Below are 25,016 nucleotides of genomic sequence, written 5' to 3' on the forward strand. Positions count from 1 at the left end.
ATACTGTCGGCTACTTCCAGGCAGTTCTGGTAAAGAAACTAGCACAGAACGTGGAACATTCCAGAATCATAACAGAGAGGTCTGGGATTAAGCCAGGTGGGAACTAGGAGACATGGGCCTGATTAAAAACATTCCCTGGGTCACACACACACATGCAATATATATGTATATATATATATATATATATACACACTGTATATACACACTCACGCTCGCACTGATTCCTGCGTAAATACACACAGACTTTTCATAGGTCTTGCTCTCCTTGCCAGGAGTGTGTTCATCTAATCATCCTTCCATATGTGCACCATTACTTGGTTTTCCTTGGAAAACACACACACATTGTACTTTTTAGGAAGAAGGATAATTAAAACAGATTTTATTCATTGATGGCGCTGTAGAGAGTTATTACAGAATTGAAGTTTCACTCCCACAAACGAAGATACACACACATTCATAATAACACACACCAAGATATACACACATTCACAATAACACACACCCAGATACACACAAATGCACAGTAACACACACCCATATATACACACATTCACAATAGCACACACCCAGACACAAACATTCACAGTAACACACACCCAGATACACACACATTCACAATAACACACACCCAGATACACATACATTCACAGTAACACATACCCAGATACACACACATTCACAATAACACACACCCATATTCACACACACATTCACAAAAACACAGCCAGATATATACACGTTCAAAGTAACACACACCCACATACACACACTGACAGTAACACACACCCAGATACACACACATTCACACTAACACACACACAAATAATGCAAGCAAGATCGTATTTATATAATATCAGGCTTCTGCACTGACATGAAAACAAGAAAATCCTCCAATGATTTCAAAGGTTTAAACATTCAATATTGTGTTTTTGTAAGGTATTTCTTAGCAGAATCTTCATAACAGGCAACAAACATTGATTCTTAATGAAAGAAAAGAGAATTGATATCTTAGCCAACATGTATTCAGTTCAGCTATCATCAAACATGCCTTTTGCTGAAGATGAGACTCACAAACTATCACTGGACATACTATGTTATGACAAATAGCAGAACTGCACCATAGTGTGGTCACAAGTGGTTTTGAAATAAATAATTGGGGTATTACCAGTCATTGCTGCCCCCTTGTGGCTCTATATAGTCAACACAACATTATTCAACCATACATATAATTTTCTTCAATCAATAATCCAGACCCCACAAATATCACAATTCATAGATACTAACATAAACAGAAATAATGCTACAAGATATGACCAAACAATGTAATTATTTAATAATGATTTTGCCATACAAAACATCTGTGCAAAAATCTTTCAACAAGTACAAAGACAAGGCGTCTTGGTCAATATAATATTATGCATGTAAACCATTTTTATGTATACACAAACACGTTGTTTGAAAAAGAAACTGATCTGACATAAAAGAAAAACATAGGACACAAGATTGATATTTTGCAAGGAAGACACGTCAGTCCCAAGGTTCACAGTCTTCAGTTTAAGTGGTTTTGAACTGGTATATACGCACACCTAAATGCATTTTACATTATCAGAGGATACCTGTGTGTTAGTCCTGGTACTAGGAAGCTTAACCTGCTTTACATAAATAAAGATAATAAGGAATTTAAACAAAACAAATGCAATTGTAATTCTCATCACTATCAGACTATGTTCCTTTGAAAAAAGGTGAAGACGTACTTACAAATCCAGCAAAGTGTATTATACGAACGTTATCGTTGAAGGCAAGTGTTACCAAGTGTAAACCAAGGATTGTCATCTTTCTGTACAGGCAAAGGGTGTCTTTTTTAATATAGTTTCACTGCAACAAACACATTCAACTGAGGTGAAATACTGTATTTTAGCTGCTCCTGTGAACCTTGTGGTGGAATGTGGAAGGATTTCTTATTCACACCTGTATTTTATCATTCATTCAGTCTACAGTCAAACATTAAAAGTTGTGACAAATAAGTTGTAATGTTGAGCATACGCGTATCAACCCCACTTCTATAAAAAGAAAAAAAATAAGAAATACTGTAACTGTCGATCAAAGGCTGAAGAGCCATCTTGCATAGCTGCTATTACCAGATATGAGAAACTGAAAGAGTTGAGGAGAGAAACACAGACTGGTTAAACACTCATCGGTTTAATCCCTGTACCTACAGCATTCTTCTAGGGGACATTCCAGTTGATAGAGCCCTATGCTGATAGACAAGAAGACACAGAGAGAGATAAAGAGATAGATTTATATATATATATTTTCTGTCTATAGAGAGAGACATCGAGAGTTGCCATTGTGGAAAGTGAGGCACAGGGTATGAATGCTATCTTATTGCATAGCCTTGCGTAGGTAGGGCCTCATTCCTTCAGCGTCATGCTCCATAGGCTTCTTTGAAGTCAGATCGCAAGTCTTTGAAGATCACATGTCCCCAGAGGGGGGCTTAGCCTACTGGAGGAGAGGAGAAGTGCATCGTGGGATTCCTGCAGGGATGGCAGCAAGGCAGATGTGCTGAGGGAGGATCAATATTGGCTCCAGCACACCAGGAGACCCCATCTGCCGCAAAACTGGCCAGATCCAGTCCAAGCAACGGCGCACCTGGGTTTGGGCTGCAGAACGTGGCCCTGTTCGGTCCATGCTACAACACAACCCCGCTGTGGCAAATCCCGGCGCTCCCAGGAGTACCCAGCAGAATCAACAGGAGCTCGATTCATTCCACATAAGCCTGCGCCCGTCAAACTTGGGTCGGAAACTTCAACGGGAGTCTGGGATTTCCTGACGTCAGTGGGAGGCACTGAGGGACACAGTTATATTGACCGGTGTGCATTATTGACGACGAGCCCGGGCTTTGACAGCACAGGGTCCAGAGAACACAGTGGGGGAGCGTCACAAGGGCAGTTGGAGTCTCAGAATAGGACGCAGGACAGGCTTGCAATCGCTCTTTTGAAAAACAAGTCATTCGAATATAAATCTTTGCATCTTGTTCGTTCAGAATTCACGTGCGTGTATTTACAAGCAGGGCAGAAAGTTGGAACCATAATTAAAATATTTTTCTTACAAAAAACACAGAACAAATCAAATCAATCGGGTGAGTTATAATACAGGAACTGTTGCTAGGGTTATTTACAGGTCTGCGGTGATCACCGACTCGCTGTACATGAGTCTGTTGGTGTCGGCCAGCAGTGCGGACGTCTGCGAGGGGTCCATCTGTTGCAAAGCCTTCTGGGACATGTGTCCGTACACCTGCATGGTCCCACCCCCCGGCAAGGCAGATATTGCCACGCAGTGTGATAGCAGGGGCGTGTTTGCATCGTGATTGGACCCCGTGGACGGCACACTGGTCACGTGACCCGTACTGGTGGAGCCGCTAGCGCTGCTGGGAGATCTGCTCTTGGGAGGGGGGAGGTGCTGCACCACCCTGGGTGGGCCCTGGGCTTGGAAGTGGGCTGCCGGGAAAGCAGCGTATCCCGGGGGTATGGGGTACCCGTTGACGGGTATGAAACGTTGGTGTTGGTTCTGGGCCATGGGCGCTCCATGGGTCATAGGGGTCCAGCCTGCCATCTGGTGGCCTGGATGACCTGGAGCGGGAATGCCTTGGGCTGGGTAGAGGTAACCTGCGGCGGCGGCATAGCGCGGGTTGCTGAGGTTACTGACAGGACTGGCGCTCAATGACGTGGTCTGGGTGGTGGCATTGCCCCCGCCTCCCGACGGGGTACTAGAGCTGGCATGTGACGACAGGCCTTCCCAGGCCCGGAGACGACTGTGGATGTCCTTAAATCGCGGACGCCTGGCAGGGCCCTCCTGCCAGCACTCTGTCATCAGGCTGAAGACCCGGGGGGGGGCAGTCCTCTGGGCAGGGCAGCAGCTGACGTTTTCGAACCATCTCCATGACCTCCTGGTTGCTGAAGCCGTAGTAGGGCTGCAGGCCGTAGCTGAAGATCTCCCACAACACCACGCCGAACGCCCAGATGTCCGACTCCGTCGTGAACTTCCCGTAGGCGATGGACTCCGGAGGCATCCAGCGGATGGGGAGTAAAGCCTTGGGTTGGACTCTGTAATGAAAACAAAATGACTTTAATTTACATGGAATCATCAAACTTAAATAATTTAATACTAAAAGCAACAGGATTGAAATCATTAAGTGGGAACATAAAAGCACACAAAATATAATTGAAACAATAATCTAATCAGGTTGTTTCACATAAAGGATCCCCAGATCCCCGGATCCCCAAACATCTCAAAATCGTTTTGCAGATCATGTTTCCTACATGGCAGACTGAAAATAGTTAGTCACTGTGTTTTGAGGTTTTAAAGTTAGGAAAGGCAAGTTACCCTCAGTGACATATTTGGGGGTAATCACGTCTTTTAAAAACTAACAAGCATTCGGTTGGAATGGGGTTGACTTGTTGATGTCATACTGTAGCTAAAGTTTTTGAATTGAACTTTGGATAGCTTTTTGGTACATTTTATTATCAACTCAGCCTGCATATGCCTCTTGCAGTCATCCAGAGTGAAATGCTGACTACACACACAGACATTCTGCTACATCTCTGGGAATGTGTTTAGTTCATGTAGGGTTTCTATAGCCGTCAACAACTATTTGTGCACAGACAACAAAACATCCATTACAAACCAAAAAACAAAATAGCCACTAAGTAGTTATTGTTATCTGCTAGCTCCCGAGGCAAAATCGCATCTGATCATCCTGCCACAAAGTACTATGGAAGTTGTAACAATCTAACAATCTCAACAAATAAGTTCCTGGTTCGCCGAGTTGGTCATCAATAAAAAAAAAAAATTCTAACAGATTTGGATTACTAGGTCTCCAACCAAGTTGACGGGGATTAGTGCTGGAATTGTCCTTTAACCAAGAAGGAATGAGCCAAATGCTCTGACTGCAAGACACTGAATATGTGCCTTGTAAATCACTTTGCAAATGTATGAATGCCTGTGGTGATGTAAGATGTTCAGCTTGTTGACCTTGCGGAGGGTGGGTTTGTGAACAATGACAGTGAGTAGTGGGGTGACCGTGTACAGACCTGTAATAGTCGGACGCATAGATCTCTCGGGACAGGCCCAGGTCACAGATCTTGACATGGAGCTGTTCTCCCACTAGGATGTTACGCGCCGCCAGGTCCTTATGGACGAAGAAGTGACTAGCCAGATACTCCATTCCAGCAGCCACCTACAATATATTAGAAAAGAGCCTTTTCAGAAACATCCATCTCCTGTCTATCTCTTCCCCACAAGTTCTACTCCGAGGGATCAGAAGAGTGCCATTTTCGGGGTTAAGTGCCTTGCTGGAAAGCCCAACGTCAGACGACGATACAAGGAGTGAGGAGTCGTGTTAGCTACCTGTACGGCGAGGTGCAGGAAGTCTCCGTGGTCCAGGCTGGACTTGACGGTTCCGTCCTCGTCACTGCTGCAGCCCACATCCGAGTGGGGAGAGCGCATGATGAGGAACTCGTGGAGGTCTCCTTGGTTGAGGAACTCGAACAGCATGCAGACAGGCTGTTCCTGGGTCACCACGCCCAGGAGGCACACCACGTTGTGATGCTGAAGCTCCGACAGGACCGACGCCTCCTGCGGGGACAGACAGATCAGGAATTGGGTCAAATCTTGCTTAGGGCCCCCAAAAGGCAAGAGCCGTCCCTGGTAACACCAATGAATCTAACTGCACAGTGCCATCGACAGTACTGCGATTCTTCTGACTGTACAGTGTCATCCAGGGTTACATGCCTGCTGGAAGTCCCCCCACTGGCTGGGGCTGGAGTAGTCCTTCAGGGTCTTGATGGCCACCAGTTGGGCGTGCTCCATACCAGGCAGGTACAGATGGCCCTTGTAGATCTTACCGAACGCACATTCACCCAGCTCCTCCATGAACCGGACCGCAGATAGAGGAAGCTCCTTGGCCTTACTCTGAGCAGGGTGAAGGTGCGAAGAGGGAGAGAGGGAGCGAAACAAGAATGAAAGGTGGAGGGGAGAGAGGAATTGCATTAACCTATAAACACTCATACTCATTATTATGTGGGTTTCTGTGGATGGATCTCAAAACTTGACAGCTTGACAATGGTTGCTGCTTATAGCTGTAGGAGGCAGTGCCTCGTATAGTTCTGTGTATATATATATGTGTGTGTGTTTGTGTGTGTGTTTGTGTGATATTGCCTGGAGACCTCATCATTATCTGTTACCCTCATTGCATTATTTGCTTTCGTCAGCTCAATGCTTCAATAAACCACTCAAGCCCCAGACACAAAATACATAAATATACCACCGCAACCCAGAATCTGGCCTCATACACCCATGAATCTGCCAACATGCTCCTAACAGACCACAATAAACGGACAAGTTTGAGCAGATTTCAGAAATTGCCTGCAATTATTAATTTTTTTATGTAAATGAATGAAGTAAAATAAAAGTTGTCCAGTAATAACAGAAAGTTAAAGGTTTGGTTTGAGGAAAGACGGGCAGCTGTAATTATCTGTACCGCTGGACTGAACCATGAGAACTAGAGGAGAGCCAAGAGGCATATTACAGGCAATTTACAAAGTATAGCAAATTCCAGTTGTGAAAAGCATTGACGAGAATTGAAATCAGTGTACTTTCTGAATTATTGACTGGAATTATTGAATCAAATTTAATTGAACCCAACCGTTGTTCTTCTTCAGTGAAGGGACAGATTCTCTCCGAAAAGGCGACTACAGCATTTTTCTATACTCTTTCTATTAAACATCATTTTTGAATCATAGTCTTTCATATTGTCTGACCTGCCATCCCAACAGCTTCCCCTGTCCGGGTGTGTGTGTGTGAGAGAGAGAAAGAGGGGAGGGACTCAGACAGGACAGGAGGAGATAAAATGTGAAAAGACAAGAAGATGAGAGATTCCAGGAACTCCCAAATGAAAAATGAAATTCCTGACGGAGGCCACAGCTAGCTAGGAGGGGGACGAGAGACTGGTTAGCACTGGAATGGTGGTGGGGGAGGTTATGAAAGGGGGACAGATGTTTTTGGTTTGGGTTCCTCACTCCCTCCCTGGGGCCAATCCCGACTCATCCTCACCTCATAGCACGCCCTGCTGGGCTAGGCCAGTGAATAACGACCCCTGGGTGACCCGGAGCAAGGCCTGATGGGTAGTTTTGACACTGAGGAGAAGGACAGGACTAGTAGGGGAGATTTGGGATAATAGAGTTCCATCTTTAGAATACTTCCTCCAGAACCTCAATTGACGTGACACCACTTCATCTGAATAACATTAACATACTGCGTAAATACCATTTTCAATACACTGGAAACCCTCGCAACGCAGTAAGGCAAAACACATCCGCGTGCAGTGCTTTGGCCCAATCCACTGACCTGGAGGATCTATAAACCCACTGACAATGTTGTTCACCTGTGATAGGAGAACCATTTTGCTGTCTGTGTGATCTGTTTTTAGTTACTTCTGATTCTGTTTAAAGAACTGGAAGGGCTTCCTACATCACCGTTCATTACATTCCAATACACCTTGAGTTCGATATCGCCTTCTGACCTCAGTAGCAGCGGGGGAATATTGGTCAGAAAAGTGTACCATCAATTAACACTTGACACTTTTGACACTTTCACCCATTTACAAAAATGTATCATGGATGCAAATCTAGTATCAAGTCTCATTCATCTAAATAGAACTATTGTAAAATGACAATAAATAGACAAATGTACAAAGGACAGAGTAGGAATGATAGACAGATATAGCCAGCAGACAGTGGCTTCTGTGACAGAAAGAATGACAGAAAGATGGAAAGAGAGAAAGTGAGGAAGAGAGGAATGAAGAGAGAAGGAGAAAGAAAGTGAGAGACAGAAAGTGAGAGACAGAGGGTGACAGAGGGAGACAGAGAGAGAGGGAGGCAGAGGGAGACAGAGAGAGAGGGAGGCAGAGGGAGACAGAGGGACACAGAGGGACACAGAGCAAGACAGAGGGAGAGGGAGGCAGAGGGACAAAGAGGAACACAGAGAGAAACCGAGAGAGAGGGAGACAGAGAGATTGAGACAGAGGGAGAAAGAGGGACACAGAGGGACACAGAGACAAAGGGAGACAGAGAGAGATAGAAGGACCCAGAAGGAGAGTGAGACAGAGGGAAACAGAGAGATAGAGGGAGATAGAGGGACACAGAAGGACACAGAGCAAGACATAGGGAGAGGGAGGCAGAGGGAGATAGAAGGACCCAGAGGGAGACAGAGGGAAACAGAGAGATAGAGGGAGTCAGAGGGACACAGAGGGAGACAGAGAGAGATAGAAGGACACAGAGGGAGACAGAGGGAGACAGAGGGACACAGAGGGAGACAGAGGGAGACAGAGGGACACAGAGGGAGACAGAGGGAGACAGAGGGAGACAGAGTGAGACAGAGAAAGATAGAGGGACACAGAGGGAGACAGAGGGAGTTGCAGCTGAACATTCCTCATCCTGCTGGGCTCTGATGATAGAGATCTGAGGCTCTGGCATGAACAGGTCACACATAAGTAGGCAAACACACACGCACACACACACACACATAAACTTACACAGTCAAACACACACACACACACATACCATAAATCTTTTCCAATCCTCCTGTGGTGAATTTAAACGAGACACTTCTGCAGTGTTTGTCTTTGGGAGTCATAATAGCAATAGAACGGAGGCAGTCAAAACACTGGGCGAACGTCGCGTCTTTGAACAGGGCAGGGCCGAAGAAGGCCGGGTCAAGAGGGCTGTGTGTATATGCGTGTGTGTGTGTGTGTGTGTATGTGCGTGTGCATGTGAAAGACAGCGGTAGGGGGGCTGTTGCTTCTGCTGCATAGCTGAAGGAATGCAGGGAGCCAGTAGAAACATTAATGCCAGTCCCAGTACCAGTAGAAACATTAATGCCAGTCCCAGTACCAGTAGAAACATTAATGCCAGTCCCAGTACCAGTAGAAACATTAATGCCAGTACCAGTCCCAGTCCCAGTAGAAACATTAATGCCAGTACCAGTACCAGTAGAAACATTAATGCCAGTACCAGTCCCAGTCCCAGTAGAAACATTAATGCCAGTACCAGTCCCAGTCCCAGTAGAAACATTAATGCCAGTACCAGTCCCAGTCCCAGTAGAAACATTAATGCCAGTACCAGTCCCAGTAGAAACATTAATGCCAGTACCAGTCCCAGTCCCAGTAGAAACATTAATGCCAGTCCCAGTCCCAGTAGAAACATTAATGCCAGTACCAGTCCCAGTCGAAACATTAATGCCAGTACCAGTCCCAGTCCCAGTAGAAACATTAATGCCAGTCCCAGTCCCAGTAGAAACATTAATGCCAGTCCCAGTCCCAGTAGAAACATTAATGCCAGTCCCAGTCCCAGTAGAAACATTAATGCCAGTACCAGTCCCAGTAGAAAATGTATTCCAGTCCCAATCCCAGTCCCAATACTGCCATATCAGGAGGATGCTGGGGGTCAGCCTACTTCCTGATTCCTAGTTTGGAGAAATTGCCTACTCATGTTGTCTCCACTCTCTTCTTTTTGACGTGTGTCCGGCATATTTAAATCTGTGTTGGAATATTTTATTTGTATGTTGCTTAGACTGGGTGCTTTTTATTAACTGTGCAGTTTGTTATTTTCCTTGATTTAATGAAAGCATTGGAGAAGGTAAGAGAGTAAGAGAGAAAAATCCAAATTATTCTGGCTTCTGAAAGGGAGACAGTTAAAGGGGAAAAATATTGTCTAAGGTGGGGAGCTTTGGACAGTGTAACCAGTGGAGACAGTGTAACCAGTGGAGACAGTGTAACCAGTGGAGACAGTGTATCCAGTGGAGACAGTGTAACCAGTGGAGACAGTGTAACCAGTGGAGACAGTGTAACCAGTGGAGACAGTGTATCCAGTGGAGACAGTGTAACCAGTGGAGACAGTGTAACCAGTGGAAACAGTGTATCCAGTGGAGACAGTGTAACCAGTGGAGACAGTGTAACCAGTGGAGACAGTGTAACCAGTGGAGACAGTGTATCAAGTGGAGACAGTTTAACCAGTGGAGACAGTGTATCCAGTGGAGACAGTGTAACCAGTGGAGACAGTGTAACCAGTGGAGACAGTGTAACCAGTGGAGACAGTGTAACCAGTGGAGCACAGCTCTGCATGACTGAGCTTTATCATGACCCCTTTTACACTAAGCCTGAAACCACAAATCTGACCACACCCTGAATTATTTGGCCACATTGGTTTGACATCTGAAAGGTGTATAACTTTTCACTATATTTAAAGAACTTCACAATTTTTAAGTAACTTTTCATCACAGCAAAGGGACAAACAGCTATAAGTGGGAGTGAGAATTCACGTCCACAGCAATGGCTATATGAAGCACACTGACAAGAACAAGATAAAAACGTGTTTGTATAAAAAAAAGACAGCGATTCTTTTTCAGGAACAGTAGCACAACCCCTACGCCAACGAGATATTGGTGAGACCCTCGACATCTGGGTGGAGCGTATCATAGCAGTTTGAAACAGCAGAATAAGCAGGCCGCAGACCCTGAGCAGGCCTTGACCAGAAAGGCCGTAAAGATGACATATTGAACATGGGTGTCTTGGCTCGGCCTCCCTGCAGTCCTAAACCAATCAACACCAGGACATATCCCCAGGGATGCCAGCAAATCTGTGAGGTCTCCGGCACAGCAGTAAGGAAAGAGAGGGCAGAACAGGGGGCCACCTTCGAACACCTCTTGAAAACACACAGCCGGCTCTGGGTCGGGGGTGGGGTTACCTTGGGTTTGTAGTTGGTCAGCATGGACATCTCCACATTCTGTCCCCTGACGGGTTTGGGCTGTCTGGGCGTCGGGGGTCGGGCAGCCTTCTGGTTGTTACGGCACACGCAGATGAAGAAGAACAGCAAGGCGATGGCTAGGGGGATGGCTACGCTCGGCACCAGGATGTAGAGGATCTCCATGTTACCGCCTCCGTGTGGCTCCTTAAAGTCTGAGGGAGATACAGAAGACATCAGGTTACAGTCCACACCAGGGTCCACACTCCCATTAACTACAGAATGTTCTACAACCCCCTCATGCCCACCCCCTCCCCCGTTGTCTCACCACAGAGGGGGATGTCACAGAGCTCCATGCGGACCCCCTCGTCCAGGGTGAAACACCACGGTCCCTCCTGCTTGTTGCCGGGGTTACGGCAGTAGGAGTGGCCTCCGCTGAGCTCAGGGTACCGCGCTGCCTGGAAGGCGTGGCTGTGGGGGTACTGGGAGTTCCAGGGCTGGCACTGACGACCGGACCTGGTTTTACTGACCGTCCCGCGGTAGTCTGAACCACTGCTGTTGAAACACTTGTGGTCTGGTCCAAAAAGAGAGAAGGTGAGGAGAACGTCAGACATCGTTCAGAACCGTAACAAGTTTCACAGCTATTGTACACAGGCAACAAGTCTCCTGACTCTGTGGTATTTCTATGTGTGGTATTTCTATGTGTGGTATTTCTATGTGCAGTACTCTAGTTTCAGTCCTGCTATGAACAGTGTTTATGCCGGGCGCCATGCCGTCTTACTCTTGTTGATGGGCTCTGCCATGGGGATTCCTATCCTCAGACAGTTGAGGGCGTCAGGGCTGTCGTGGGCAGCCAGGTCTTCACAGTTGGGCAGCTTCAGTCTTTTCAGAATGATGGGGTTGGAACGGGCTATGATGTACTCCGTTTTGCACAGGTCATTCTCCAGGATCTCGCATTCGTCCTAAAACACGGGCGAGACGGAGGCGGGAGGGATGAGTGCGACGCCAAGGAGACAATGCGAGCATCGCAGCGCCGTAACCACGCCAGGTCACCGCTGAGCGTGGCAAGTAACGCCGCGCCTGCTAGGCCTTCACGGCTAAAGCGATTTTACCAGCCGTCCGCATGCTAGAGAGCCGGAACGTATCCGGCTGTGGCTTTGAAACCCAGCGCAGGTCGTTGGGTCAGTGACACACTGGCGACAGTTACCTTGCACAGGTCCCTGGGTTTGTCCGCCCCAGAGCTGCGGTCACACGTAGGGAAGGCGAAGTGGCACAGTGACGGGATGGCGAACTGGGAACAGCGATCGGAAAGGTGGTTGGACGTTCCAATCATGGTGAAGGCAGCTGATGGACAAAAGAGTGTTTATGTGTCGGTGTCACAAGTTTAACTTTTCTCCGTCTCTCTCTTTGTCTTTTAACTTATAACACTTATCGGAACTGCTGACTATTTATTGAATATCATATCTTATCATAACATTTGCGTACCCTTTGGAACTTCTCCATCCAGTAACAAATCACTCAAAGTTTCTGTTTGGCACTGTCATTTCTGCTTAAGGAAAGTTAAGGAAAGCAGCCTGTTTGTCTGCCTGTCTGCCTTACCGTGTGTCTGTCTGTCTCACAGCCTGCCTGCCTGTCTGTCCGTCCATAGTGCAGGACCTTCTGAGACAGTACAGCCACATGCTGGATACAGTCTCTAGGGTTGGGACTGGCAACCACAGACAGGCAGCGCCAGACAGCTCCGACACTACAGACAACGTGACGTGCCCTAATGTGACGTTAACATCCAGCTAACCGATCTACCACATATCCCCTCATCATTCTACGAGGCTGACAGTAATGACTAGCTATAGATCTGACCGTGTCACACCGGAGCTAGAACTGATCGAGTGTCCTGTCTGATTACGTGCCACACCAGCTCTCCAGACCATGAGTCGAATCTACGCGCTCGGAGGTCTGACTTCACTTCCAACGTGCCCACAGGGGATGTAGGGGGTTGAGAGGACACAGAGACATGGGGGGGTGGGGGTATTACCGGTGATCTGGGTTTCAATCTCGCCCTGCATCTGTAGCGAGTCCACGAAGATACTGCGGTTTCCAATGAACCGAGAACAGGCCACGCCCCTGTATGGCTGGCAGAACCCCTCCTCATCAAAATCATCCCTGTTAGAGAGAGAGAGAGTGAAAGCGAGAGAGAGAGAGTGAGAGAGAGAGAGAGAGAGAGAGAGGGACAGAGAGTAATCGGATGGGATGTTTGTGATGCAGTTCACAGTATGTCCACTAGAGGTCAGCACAGCATACAATACATTATCAGAAGCATATGGCAAAAACCCTTTTCTTTCTGTCCAGTCAAAACGGTCACAGCAGAACGGAGGGTAAGGTTTCAGTCCTGCTCCTAGAAAATCTGTCTATCTCTGTCAGCTGTGAGATCCTGACGTCTCATTCCTTCCCATAGAAAAGATAGTTTGAAAGGAACGGAGAGTTAAACAGTCGGTCGTCTGACTTTATTCCTGTTTATGGAAAAGGATGTCATCATGGACTTTTAATGCCGAACACATGAATAGCTGGGAGTATAACAGGCGTGGGTGTTTTACCCTATCTTGTGAGTGTGGCCCATGTGTTCTGCACTGATGGAAGTCTGACACACACACACACACACACATACACACACACACAAACAGTGTTCACTGAAAGAAGGTCATGTCCCTCTACGCACTGATTAGTCATGTGACTGAAGCTATGCCAGATGAAGACCATACAGAATGGTTATAATACTGTCTTCTCTCTACATGATACACACACACCACACACATGCAAACCCTACGCAAACATGCATACCCTATGCACACATGTACACATACACGCACACACGCGCACACACTCATACACGCCCAGAGAACATCTAAGAGCAGCCTCATCGTCGCCTGGACCGGGACAAGGGGTGAGTGTGGTGTTGTGTGAGTCAGGAGTCAGGAGGTCACTCTCTGAGGAGAGCGTTAAGTGTCACAGAGGCCAAGGTCACTTCTCTAACTTGAACTTTAACCCCTAAATTCCCCACATCCCCCAGTCGTGGCTTTCCTCTGGGCTCTCCAGACATGGACACACACACAAGCACGCTCGCACGGAAACACACACATGCAGGAAAAGAGAGAGGGGAGGGCGAAACACAGAAAGAGAGAAAGAAATCCTTCAGAAGTGTGTCGTTGGAAATGTGTGTGTGTGTTAAACTGTGTGTTGCCAGGGACTGCTGCAATGAGAGGGCTAAATGACAAGGAAGACTACACAATCCTGAACCGTCGGAGTCTTGCTCTGGGTCCTGAGCCAACGGCAAATTACAACCCTGGAACTCTGAAAGACCTCAACCAACATCACTCACTCAGCCATTCTGCTCCAAAAGGCATTAGCTTGAAAAACCCTATCCAAAACAGTCAAAGAAAAATGCTCGGAAGAAAAAGTATCATCTAAAAACCATAGAACCTTAAGTCCTCTAACCACGTCCTCTACAAAGCCTGCCCTCTGAAGGAGGTTCCTGTCTGTGTGTGCGGTCTAAATGACATCCTATCTCCCTGCCTTTCCCCTCCTCAGTCAAGAGTAGTGCACAACTTTCAAGATGTTCCAAATATATTGCCATTTGGAACGGATCCCACATGCATGCTGGGAGGCTGAGTCTGTCGCAGGCTCTGAGGAACTGCTGTAGTCCTACGGCAAGGTTACTATGGGGATAAACAGTGAGGATGTTTAGGCCTTTGAGTTACAGACTAACACCACGCTCCTCTCTCGTACTAGTTTATAATGGCTAATTACAGGAAAGGCTGTGTTTGTCTAGGCTACGATTACTTCACAGTTCTGTCTGATGGACGGGGGAGATAGAGCAGAGCCACTCAGAACTATAAGCAAGGATCCAGCAGAGGCTGCACACACACACACACACATTCACACACACAAACAACCCCACACACGCACACGCTAACACTCAACTAGAAATTAACATACGGGAAAACACACAACTAGAAATTAACATACGGGAAAACACAACTAGAAATTAATTTACAAAACAAAAAATGCACACACACATGAACAACCAGTTTATACATTAATGCACCACATTTAACTATTTTGCTTAAACACATGTATGGCACACATGTAAACGCACACACACACACACACACGAACACACACACACGTGCATGCACACATGCTCTCAAACACACACGTGCTCACACACACATGCGCTCGCACACACGTGCTCACACACAAACCCACACACACACACACTGTAGACAGCAGGTCCTGTTGGAAATGGAATCCTTCGTGGCCTGGTAAATCCATAAAGCATTGACAGGAAGAAAGCAGTTTTACCGTGGGTCCCCAAGGAGTGCTGATGTTTGTGTGTGTGGGTGTATGTGTGTGTGTGTGTGTGTGTGTGTGAGTGAGAGCTTACCCGCACCTCATGCCCAGTCACCCATGGGGATGAGAGACACCAGAGAATATCAGGAAGAGGGATGTCTCTCAACCCCAATGTGTTTTTACTATAATAGTATGACATCTGCCAGTCTGTTGCTAAGGGCCTCACCTCAGGGACCAGGAAGGACTAAGGGGTCAGAGACTATGTGCTCCCACTGCTGACTAACAGACAGTCATCTAAATCAATTCCAGTACGTGCAGCCCACTCAATGTCAAACTGGGTGTTTTCTGGGAAAACCGGAGTCAAGCGAAAGTCTATAAAGGCTTGCGAAGACGCTGGGTTTGACGTTTCAGACCTCAGAGGAGTTTGACTCACAGAAGAGTCAACCAGCGTTCAGTGATTTGGTCCACTGTGAATAAAACACTCATCTGTATCACTCCATTGGAATGGGAGCGTATGGAGATGTCAACGTTGTGTTACACGCTTAACACAAGGAGCCAGGCTAATGGATGTGGCGCTCCAGAGCTAAAAGCAGCTAACAGCAGCTCAATGCCTCCGGAGGCCAATAAAACATTCCAAGATTTGGCGAAAGCGGCAATGGTTTCTGCCCAGTCTGCTGCGAAGCCTCATCCGTCCTGTCGTCCGTTCCCTTTCCCAACCCCTCTGCTCTCTCCCCCGCCATCTGGTGTATTCTCAGTTTCCTGGCCTCCGTCTGTGAAATCCTCTTCCCAGCGGGCATGTCCACAGGAGCGCATCGGAGGACGGGTTTCAGGGGCAGACTGGAGGGACTTTGGGATACAAGCCTTGACGTCTGTATTGGTCGTTGGCGTCACGCTCTCTGCGCGCTCGCTAGATTCACGCCGTAATGGGATGGAACCGAGAGAAACCGCCGAGGCAAAGTGTCTTAAGACAAGCCTCCTTATTCCCCAGCAGTCTTTTTAATATCATCTTCGGTATTCGTGTTCAAAGCATTCTTGATCCGTTCATCAGACTTGGATCTATTTAAAGCTCCAGTTATGTGCAGACTGAGGCGAGGAACAGAGGGGCAGAGGGGGGCGGGGCCCGGTGACACAGAGGGTTCTATCTAGAGGCTTTCGACAGTGCGAACAGACAAGGATATTAGCTGTCACCACCGCGAGGTCACAGGCATTCACGTCCTGTGTGAAGACGCCTCTGCGCTGGTTATTGGAGGATCTGTTTTCTCTCTCCTCTAGAGGAAGATCCCCTACAAGTCCCACTTTCCTTCTCCCCTCTCGTCTCCTCTCATCACTTCCCAGAGATAAAGAATTAAATAAAAAATTGAATGGAACGTCGTGTTCAATGGACTGGTGGGCTTTTTTTTTGAAGGTTGGGCCGGGCGAGGAGCCTGGCCTTGACCCGAGCCCTGCCCGAGGAGTCGATACAGCGTGATGAGAACGAGGAATCCCCGGCTGACAGTGTCTCCCGCCACCCTGGGCAAGCCTTGCCAGTTCCCATCGCTCACGGGGCTTCCAGGCCGCTCCTCGTCTAGCCGCACCCAGTTTGGGTTTCTCAGAACAAGCCTTTTCGGTACGAGGACGGAGAAAAAGAAAACAAGCCTGTTCGTCACAGTTTTCTATGTACTCTTCAGGATTTCCCTTTTGCAGAAAAGGCTTTTCATTGCTTATGTTTTATTTCTGCTACCATAACAATAAAGGTTACGTTGCAGAAATATTGTGCATGGCTGTGTGTTGTTGTAATTCAGCCACATAAAACAAGACAAGTCAGAGAGATGTGACGCCAAGCTCCGCGAAGACATTTGAACTGTACAAAATGGCCGGCGCCAGCTGGGGTCGGCTGGGTCTGTGGGTCCCAGTGGCCCGTGACCACAACGGGAACGGATGGAGACCAGGGCCACGGAGGAACTCTATTAGAGCACAATGGAGAAAGGACCTAAAGACTCCTCATGTTACCTGAACTGGAACAATACACGCCTCTGTGACAGACACAAAAAAGAGAGACAGAGAGGGAGAAAGAGGCAGAGAAAGAGAGACGAAGAGAAAAGGAAAGAGAGTGAGCAAGAAAGAGAGAGAATGAATGGGAAACAAAGTAACTGGACAAGCTAACAGAGTACGAGATAAAATGAGAGTCAGATCCAGGCATATCTGCCCATCAACATTACAGTGATCCTGACAGCAGCACGTTTACAGATGGTTGTGTGTCAATCAGATTAGCTAAGACCAGTGCTTCCTTCTCTACTCAGTCCCCCGGGGAGAGGAAGGGATTAAGACGTGGAGAGAGACAGAGACCCACCCTAAACCCATCATTCTTCACTGTGACCTCTGACATAGGGACATCACATCCAGTGGAAAATAGGGCAATGATCGCCGGGGGGGTGGGGTCGGGTGCTTCAGACGGTTGGAGAAAATTGAGAAATCCTGATTGGAGGAATTAGCAGCATCTGTAGAAGAGTTCTGGAATTCTATTTTACAGCTGGGGGTTCTGAAATGGAGAAATTCGGGGAGTCGCAGGTCACGGGGCTCAGTGCTCCAACGCTGACCATGTTTACAGACGACTCCAGTGATTTACTAAACAAAGGCAACTGAGAGGTCAAACTGTCAGGAGTTCATTACATCTTGCGGAGGGAAGGAGAGAGAGTGTGTTTGCGCGAGAGAGAACAGAGAGACAGACAGTGACAGAAAGAGAGAGAGACTCGGGCAGAGATGAATAGAGAAAGACTGGCAGACACTGACAGAAAAAAAGACAGAGAGTGACAGAAATCCTGAGAGAAAGAGAGAGAACGTGTGTGCGCGTGGGTGCGTTTGAGAAAGAGAGAGAGAGTGTGTTTTTAGAGAGATGGAGAAAGAGAGGCAGAGTGAGGGAGAGAGGCCCTTCATGAAAACAGAGTGGGTTTGTTTTTGTATTCACTGACCCGTCATGTGTACAGATCCCTGAAAACAAACGGAGCTAGCTGAGTGAAACAGGGAGAAGCGGAAAAGGTGTAGAGGAGAGAGAGAGAGAAGGAGAGAGGCTCAGAGAGAGAGAGGGAGAGAGGCACAGAGAGAGAGAGAAGGAGAGAGGCACAGAGAGAGAGAGAAGGAGAGAGGCACAGAGAGAGAGAGAGGGAGAGCACAAATGGAGAAAGAGGAGGGAGGCCTGGTAAGAGTTTGTAGAAGCCCTCTAGGCGGTGTGGTAGATTAGAGTTCTAGCCTCCTAAACAAACCTAACACAGTTGTTAGGGCTCACCAAGGGTCTTGCTCTGCCAAACCAACCGCCTGCTTTTCATTCCAATTCTTCTCCATGTCCTTCAGCTTGGAACCCAAACCTCACATAGAAACAGATTCAAAATGCTTGTTGAGGGGTAATAACAGGACGAGCTGAGGAAAAAGACAGGAAGACTGAAATAGCCCGAAGTGATACAGGTAGAGAGACACGCGTCCCTATGTTTTACTGGTTGATTTATGACCGACTGGGTTGTACATCACAAATAACAATGAGATCCCACGTAAGATGTGCACTTAGAAGGACTGGAGAACGCATGTTTGGCTGTGAGGTAGGGACTCAGAGAACACGGCGAAAGTAAAACACGAAACGTGATTTCCTTGGGTATAAGAGTTAATCCTAACAAGAGCAATTTACAGTAATTTACCCAAGGACTAGATCACAGGTAAGGAATACACAAAGGCTCAGAGTCAGCCTGTTAAAATAACCCCCATCCTGACAAAATATCTGTTTCGGGGACTTGGGTACTGTCTTTTAGACTTTGCATAGAGTTATGTGTCCTGGGTTCTTGACCTTAAGATTTTCGTCGGGTCTACGAGGGCAATGTTTTGCCAGAACAGATTATTAACCGTTGTCATTAGAACCAGAAATAACCTAAATATAGTCCACTAGTGAAAGTGTCCACGAATGCAGGGTTGTAAAACAGAGCGTTGTTCAGACTCATGCACGTAGACACAGGACAGAGCCTGTACTGGGGAGGCACAGAGACCGCTGCTTTAATAGAGTCCAGAGGATACCGTTTGTGATCTTCCAATAAAAGTGAATTTATGGCCCCCCTGTCCTCCTAAAATAAATGGGAGTAAAACATCATTCACCCTGGAAAAGGGGAGAGAAAGTACCTATCAGAGCATTCATTCATATTTACAGTTAGGCCTGCAAGTGCCCTTCTGTGTTGCTCGAATGGAAAGAAATGTCAGTCAAAGGGCTTGGGAGTCTGGCTTTGAATGGGGGAAAACCAGGGGTGAGTCAGGGAGAGGGAGGTAGGGATGGAGGGATACTGGGGAGAGAGAGGAGGTGGAAGGAACGGGTGGAGGGAGACAGAAAATACTTTAGGCCAGAGGATTATAAATTAGTCTAGGCTGCTCTCTCTGCATGTATCACTTTAGAGACAAGGATTATAAATTAATCTTGGCTTCTCTCCGCATGTATCCAGGCTAAAGCTAGTCGTAGGTGGTTTTACGCACTAAATGGCTTTAGAGCATTATTTTTCCAAACTCAGTCTCGTCTGGACTGGCGTGAGGTCTCTCACCACACACAGGAGCACACAGAACACCGATGGTTTCCTTTAAAAGGGTGGTCTCAGTTCAGAACTATTCATACTGCGGTGCTCTTCAAATGAGAGGGCAGATTTGACTAAACACAGGAAAAGAACCAGAGATTCACAGAATTATTGGTTGCCTGACTGTAAGCATTTGACCACTCATTAAAGAGCAGAAACAATATCTGTCAGGGATAGAGGGCAATGCCTTTACGGGACTCTACATACAGTAGTTACAGAAAAAGAATGTCAACGCAAGAACAATCCAAAGTATTGGTATTGGCCATCATTAATGGATTAAAGGTCAACAGAAAAAATAGACAGCTATGAAACGGTTCAGCGTTTCAGCGTTTAGTTCAACCACGCCAAATGAAACCTAAAAAACACATTCATTTCCACATTAACAGCGATCAAAAGCTTCTCTTTAGGTCTGAACATCCGGATGAGTTGAAACAGATGTATGTGTGGGACGTCAGTGTTGTGACGTGGTGACAGAGAGGAGGCGTGGGACATCAACACAGCAGATGCAACATGCCACATGATGTCAGGTGTCTCAACTCCCATAGTGCCTCAGGACCTCGACTCCACCTTCCTGCTCCAATTCCCCTCTCCCCATCTCTCTTTCGCTCTGTTTCTCGCTCTCCCCCTCTCTCTCTCTCCCTCTTTCTCAATCTCTTCCGTCTATATTTCTCTTTCTCAGGATGGCCATGCAATCCTCTCCTCAGTAGAGGTTCTTTGTGTTTGTGGTCTAATAGCATAAGCCCCAGGGGAGAGCTGGAATCAGCCCACCCATGGATAAGCCTCGATGCCTGGGTCAGACTGAGACTTTGAAAGGCCCCGGCCTGGAGCACTGCGTCCCAACCTGTGGCTTCAACGCAGTTCCTAAGAGCAAAGTAGAGGGTGTTATCTCTCTTTAAGAAAGATGCAATTACCATGGTAGTCCCTGGAAAAGGGGATATACACCACAACACGGCTTAGCTGTGTTATACTGGACCTCAGCTAGGTGACATCGCTTTATCGTAGATCCTTCTAGAAGGAGCACAGGGACCTTTTACTGTGACAGAGTTCTGTTACACTTCTCAAGAACCCGTCCAGGATGTTTACTAGAACCAGTGGAGCTGTTTCATACAATAGCACGAGAGAGCATGGCCACGTTTTGTGGAAGGAACTGTGAAATGTGAGATAGAGTTTGAGTAATGTTACAAGCTCAGAGGCTCATAGAGAGAGCACCAGGGTGAAATTTGAGCCAGATCGAAAGGGGCAAAGCCAGATTAACGCTTTCTTCATGGTTTACATGCTAGGTGTTTTTAAGGCATCTGGCAGAAATGGTCATTCATGAATGGCAGATGCCCAGAGGTTTTACTGGTGAACTATCAGTGCCAGGGAGACCTTACTGCTAGAAAAGCGAGACTAGTGAGGGAGTGGGGGTAAAGTCCAAACCACTGCATCCCACTGGGAACAGTCATGATTTACACAAACCACAGACTTTATCAGCCCGACATGAGCCAATGGAGACCCCAGACAAATCTCAGACAGGCTCCTGCAAGGGCTGCTGGGAACAGGAAACAGGAAGTGCCCTAGCCGTTGCCCCTCCCTCCCCTCCCAGCTGATCTGTCTGGACCTGGGGTCCCTGAGGTCCTGACCAAGCTGCCCCTTACACTGCCTGAACAATATATAGACCTGTCTACAGGGGTTGAGGGAGAGAAGGGGGAGAGGGTGAAAGAAAGGGTGAAAGCGAGGTAATGGAGCAATAGAGAAAGGTTTCTGGGTGGTTGTCAGGGTGGAGGATAATGTTTTAGAAGATATATGTTAGGGGTAGGCCACTACATTCAGAGTGGGTGGTCGCCTGTTGCCGACCCCTGATCTATGGTTGAGGTTTTGGGTGATTTAAGGTTGGAGGAATTATAGAGGTTGGGTGATGTGGAGGTAGTCAAGGGGTACATTTCAGATTGGAGGTCATTTTGAGTAATTGGAGAGCGGAGAAGGTCGACATATGGTAAGATACGAGGTTGGAGATTGTTAAGGTGTTGGGTGAATTTAAATTGTTGATTTTGAGGTTGTTGAGAGGTTTGGGGATTAAATGTCAGTGGTAATTGAGAAGCTAGGTGATTTGAGCTTGGAGGAAGTTAAGAGGCTGGGTGATTTGAGGTTGGAGGCAGTTGAGAGGCTAGGTGATTTGAGCTTGTTATACTTTTTTTAATAATCTCAACAGGTAAATATATATTGTCAAGTTGATATAGCTAGTTAGCTATAGCTCAAACACAAATGGCATGCTTAGCATGCTTCAGAAACGTGTTAATATACTGCCCCAAATTTACTGAATATCTGCCTGTCTATCAGCATGTTTTCTTGACAATGGCTATTTTTTATCACCTGTGCAGATAGCAGCAGCTGGTGGGAAGAGGCATAATCTAATTTGTGGAAACATACAGGTGCTGGTCATAAAATTAGAATATCATCAAAAAGTTGATTTATTTCAGTAATTCCATTCAAAAAGTGAAACTTGTATATTATATTCATTCATTACACACATACTGATATATTTCAAATGTTTATTTCATTTAATTGTGATGATTATAACTGACAACTAATGAAAATCCCAAATTCAGTATCTCCGAAAATGTGAATATTACTTAAGACCAATACAAATTATTTTTTTTTTGAAATGTTGGCCAACTGAAAAGTATGAACATGAAAAGTATGAGAATGTACAGCACTCAATACTTAGTTGGGGCTCCTTTTGCCTGAATTACTGCAGCAATGCGGCGTGGCATGGAGTCGATCAGTCTGTGGCACTGCTCAGGTGTTATGAGAGCCCAGGTTGCTCTGATAGTGGCCTTCAGCTCTTCTGCATTGTTGGGTCTGGCGTATCGCATCTTCCTCTTCACAATACCCCATAGATTTTCTATAGGGTTAAGGTCAGGTGAGTTTGCTGGCCAATTAAGAACAGGGATACCATGGTCCTTAAACCAGGTACTGGTAGCTTTGGCACTGTGTGCAGATGCCAAGTCCTGTTGGAAAATGAAATCTGCATCTCCATAAAGTTGGTCAGCAGCAGAAGCATGAAGTGCTCTAAAACTTCCTGGTAGACGGCTGTGTTGACCTTGGACCTCAGAAAACACAGTGGACCAACACCAGCAGATGACATGGCACGCCAAACCATCACTGACTGTGGAAACTTTACACTGGACTTCAAGCAACGTGGATTATGTAACTCTCCTCTCTTCCTCCAGACTCTGGGACCTTGATTTCCAAAGGGAATGTTAAATTTACTTTAATCAGAGAACATAACTCAGCTGCAGTCCAGTCGTTTTTGTCTTGTTCAAGAGTGGCTTGACACAAGGAATGCGTCAGCTGAAACCCATGTCTTGCATATGTCTGTGCGTGGTGGTTCTTGATGCACTGACTCCAACTGCAGTCCACTCTTTGTGAATCTCCCCCACATTTTTGAATGGGTTTTGTTTCACAATCCTCTCCAGGGTGCGGTTATCCCTATTGCTTGTACACTTTTTTCTACCACATCTTTTCCTTCCCTTTGCCTCTCCATTAATGTGCTTGGACACAGAGCTCTGTGAACAGCCAGCCTCTTTAGCAATGACCTTTTGTGTCTTGCCCTCCTTGTGCAAGGTGTCAATGGTCGTCTTTTGGACAGCTGTCAAGTCAGCAGTCTTCCCCATGATTGTGTTGCCTACAGAACTAGACTGAGAGACCATTTAAAGGCCTTTGCAGGTGTTTTGGGTTAATTAGCTGATTAGAGTATTCTAATTTTCTGAGATACTGAATTTGGGTTTTTCATTAGTTGTCAGTTATAATCATCAAAATTAAAAGAAATAAACACTTGAAATATATCAGTCTATGTGGAATGAATGTATACATTACACAAGTTAAACTTTTTTAATGGAATTACTGAAATAAATCAACTTTTTGATGATATTCAAATTTTATGACCAGCACCTGTATGTTAGCTAGCTAGTTAATAACCAAGCAATGGTAGCTTATTTGTTGGAACAATTTCAATGTTATGAGGGCTTCACTGGTCAGCAGTATCCGTGAACCCATTTGCTTTTATTTAAAACAGAAGTCTGATTTGACTGGCTCAGCTACAGTACATCATTAGCTAATATTCTACTTTCCATTGATGTAAAACATAAACATATATGGAACGCTGTAATATTTGTGGGACCAAACTAACACATCGAATAACACTTAAGCTACCTGCTACCTGGCTGGCAACCAGCCTGAAATCAATGAGAAGAAACTGGAGTAATATTCATAATTCTTAGTATTGATTCAAGAAACCATGTGATTGTATTCACTTGTCCTTTTTCAACAAAACATCATTTTGTGAATATAACTAAACAGATGTCGAACCAAACGGAAAACAAGCTAGTCAACATTTTGACTGAGCTACGCCCTGCTTATGGTCATGCATGCAAACGTAAATAAGACAATACACAAAAGTGTCCCTTTTTCAATGGTTTTAAAAGTGTGAATAGTCCCCGAAGAATAGGCCTGTTTTGCAGAAGGTTTTCTATATGTTTGTATGGTGAGAGGCTCTGTGGTATTTCCTATGCGTAGTGGTAGGGCTCTGGTTTCAAACAGTCCCATGGCCACAGAGAGCAGCCTATGTCAAAGGGCCGGCCCCTAGTGTGCCATATTAGGGCCCTGATCCCCAATCAATCAACACTTAGTTAGAAAGGATCTATAACAAGGAGGCAATGAAGCCCTCCACGGGCTTAGGTGAACATGTGGGAGTGAGTGTGTGTGTGTGTGTGTGTGTGTGTGTGGGGGGGGGGGGGGGGGGGGTGTAATACTGAGTTTCCCTTCAGAAAATCCTCTGTCTGCACCGGATATAAAAGCCTTTGTTTTTTTACCTTCTGAGAAACTTGCTTTCTCATGGGTGTACACTACAGGTCTGAACAAATATATATATATATAGACACACACACACACATACATACACACACACACATTCATGTTATCTTAGAGCATAAAGAAAGAATTGTCAGATTACAAAAAACTCTATGTTACACAGCGATGTTACAGACAGCAGGCTTTACAAAGTCCTAAATTGATGGAGTTAATATAAAAAAGTATAAATCAACTATGGTGGGGAAACCTGTAACAGACAGGGCTGTTGATACTGGCACCGACCTATGAAAAGGTGTAACGAACACCCAAACTGTACTCAGTATCACCCTAACATTTTACTGAATAACTAATTGCCTGATACTATATGGTATAAAAATTTCAAAGGAATCCAAATAAATGAATAGTTAGTCTGTTTATAAAGGCACTTGATAATCAAGGTGTCTTACCA

The 25,016-nt window shown here is 46.2% G+C and overlaps 1 protein-coding gene across 1 annotated transcript in view; it reads right to left on the minus strand.

The window, feature by feature from the left end:
- Positions 1-727: 727 nt before the first annotated feature.
- The window catches only part of ror1 (receptor tyrosine kinase-like orphan receptor 1), a 129,381-nt gene continuing 105,092 nt past the window's right edge, over positions 728-25,016 (minus strand). Inside the window, 10 exon segments of the mRNA XM_010872415.5 lie at positions 728-3,891; positions 3,893-4,103; positions 5,091-5,236; positions 5,407-5,634; positions 5,791-5,970; positions 10,800-11,011; positions 11,125-11,370; positions 11,578-11,758; positions 12,004-12,140; positions 12,829-12,956. Of these exon segments, the coding sequence (XP_010870717.5) occupies positions 3,175-3,891; positions 3,893-4,103; positions 5,091-5,236; positions 5,407-5,634; positions 5,791-5,970; positions 10,800-11,011; positions 11,125-11,370; positions 11,578-11,758; positions 12,004-12,140; positions 12,829-12,956 (2,386 nt within the window). The 3' untranslated portion in view covers positions 728-3,174.

Source organism: Esox lucius, chromosome 8 (genome assembly GCF_011004845.1).
Source record: "Esox lucius isolate fEsoLuc1 chromosome 8, fEsoLuc1.pri, whole genome shotgun sequence".
NCBI classification, from domain to species: Eukaryota; Metazoa; Chordata; class Actinopteri; order Esociformes; family Esocidae; genus Esox; species Esox lucius.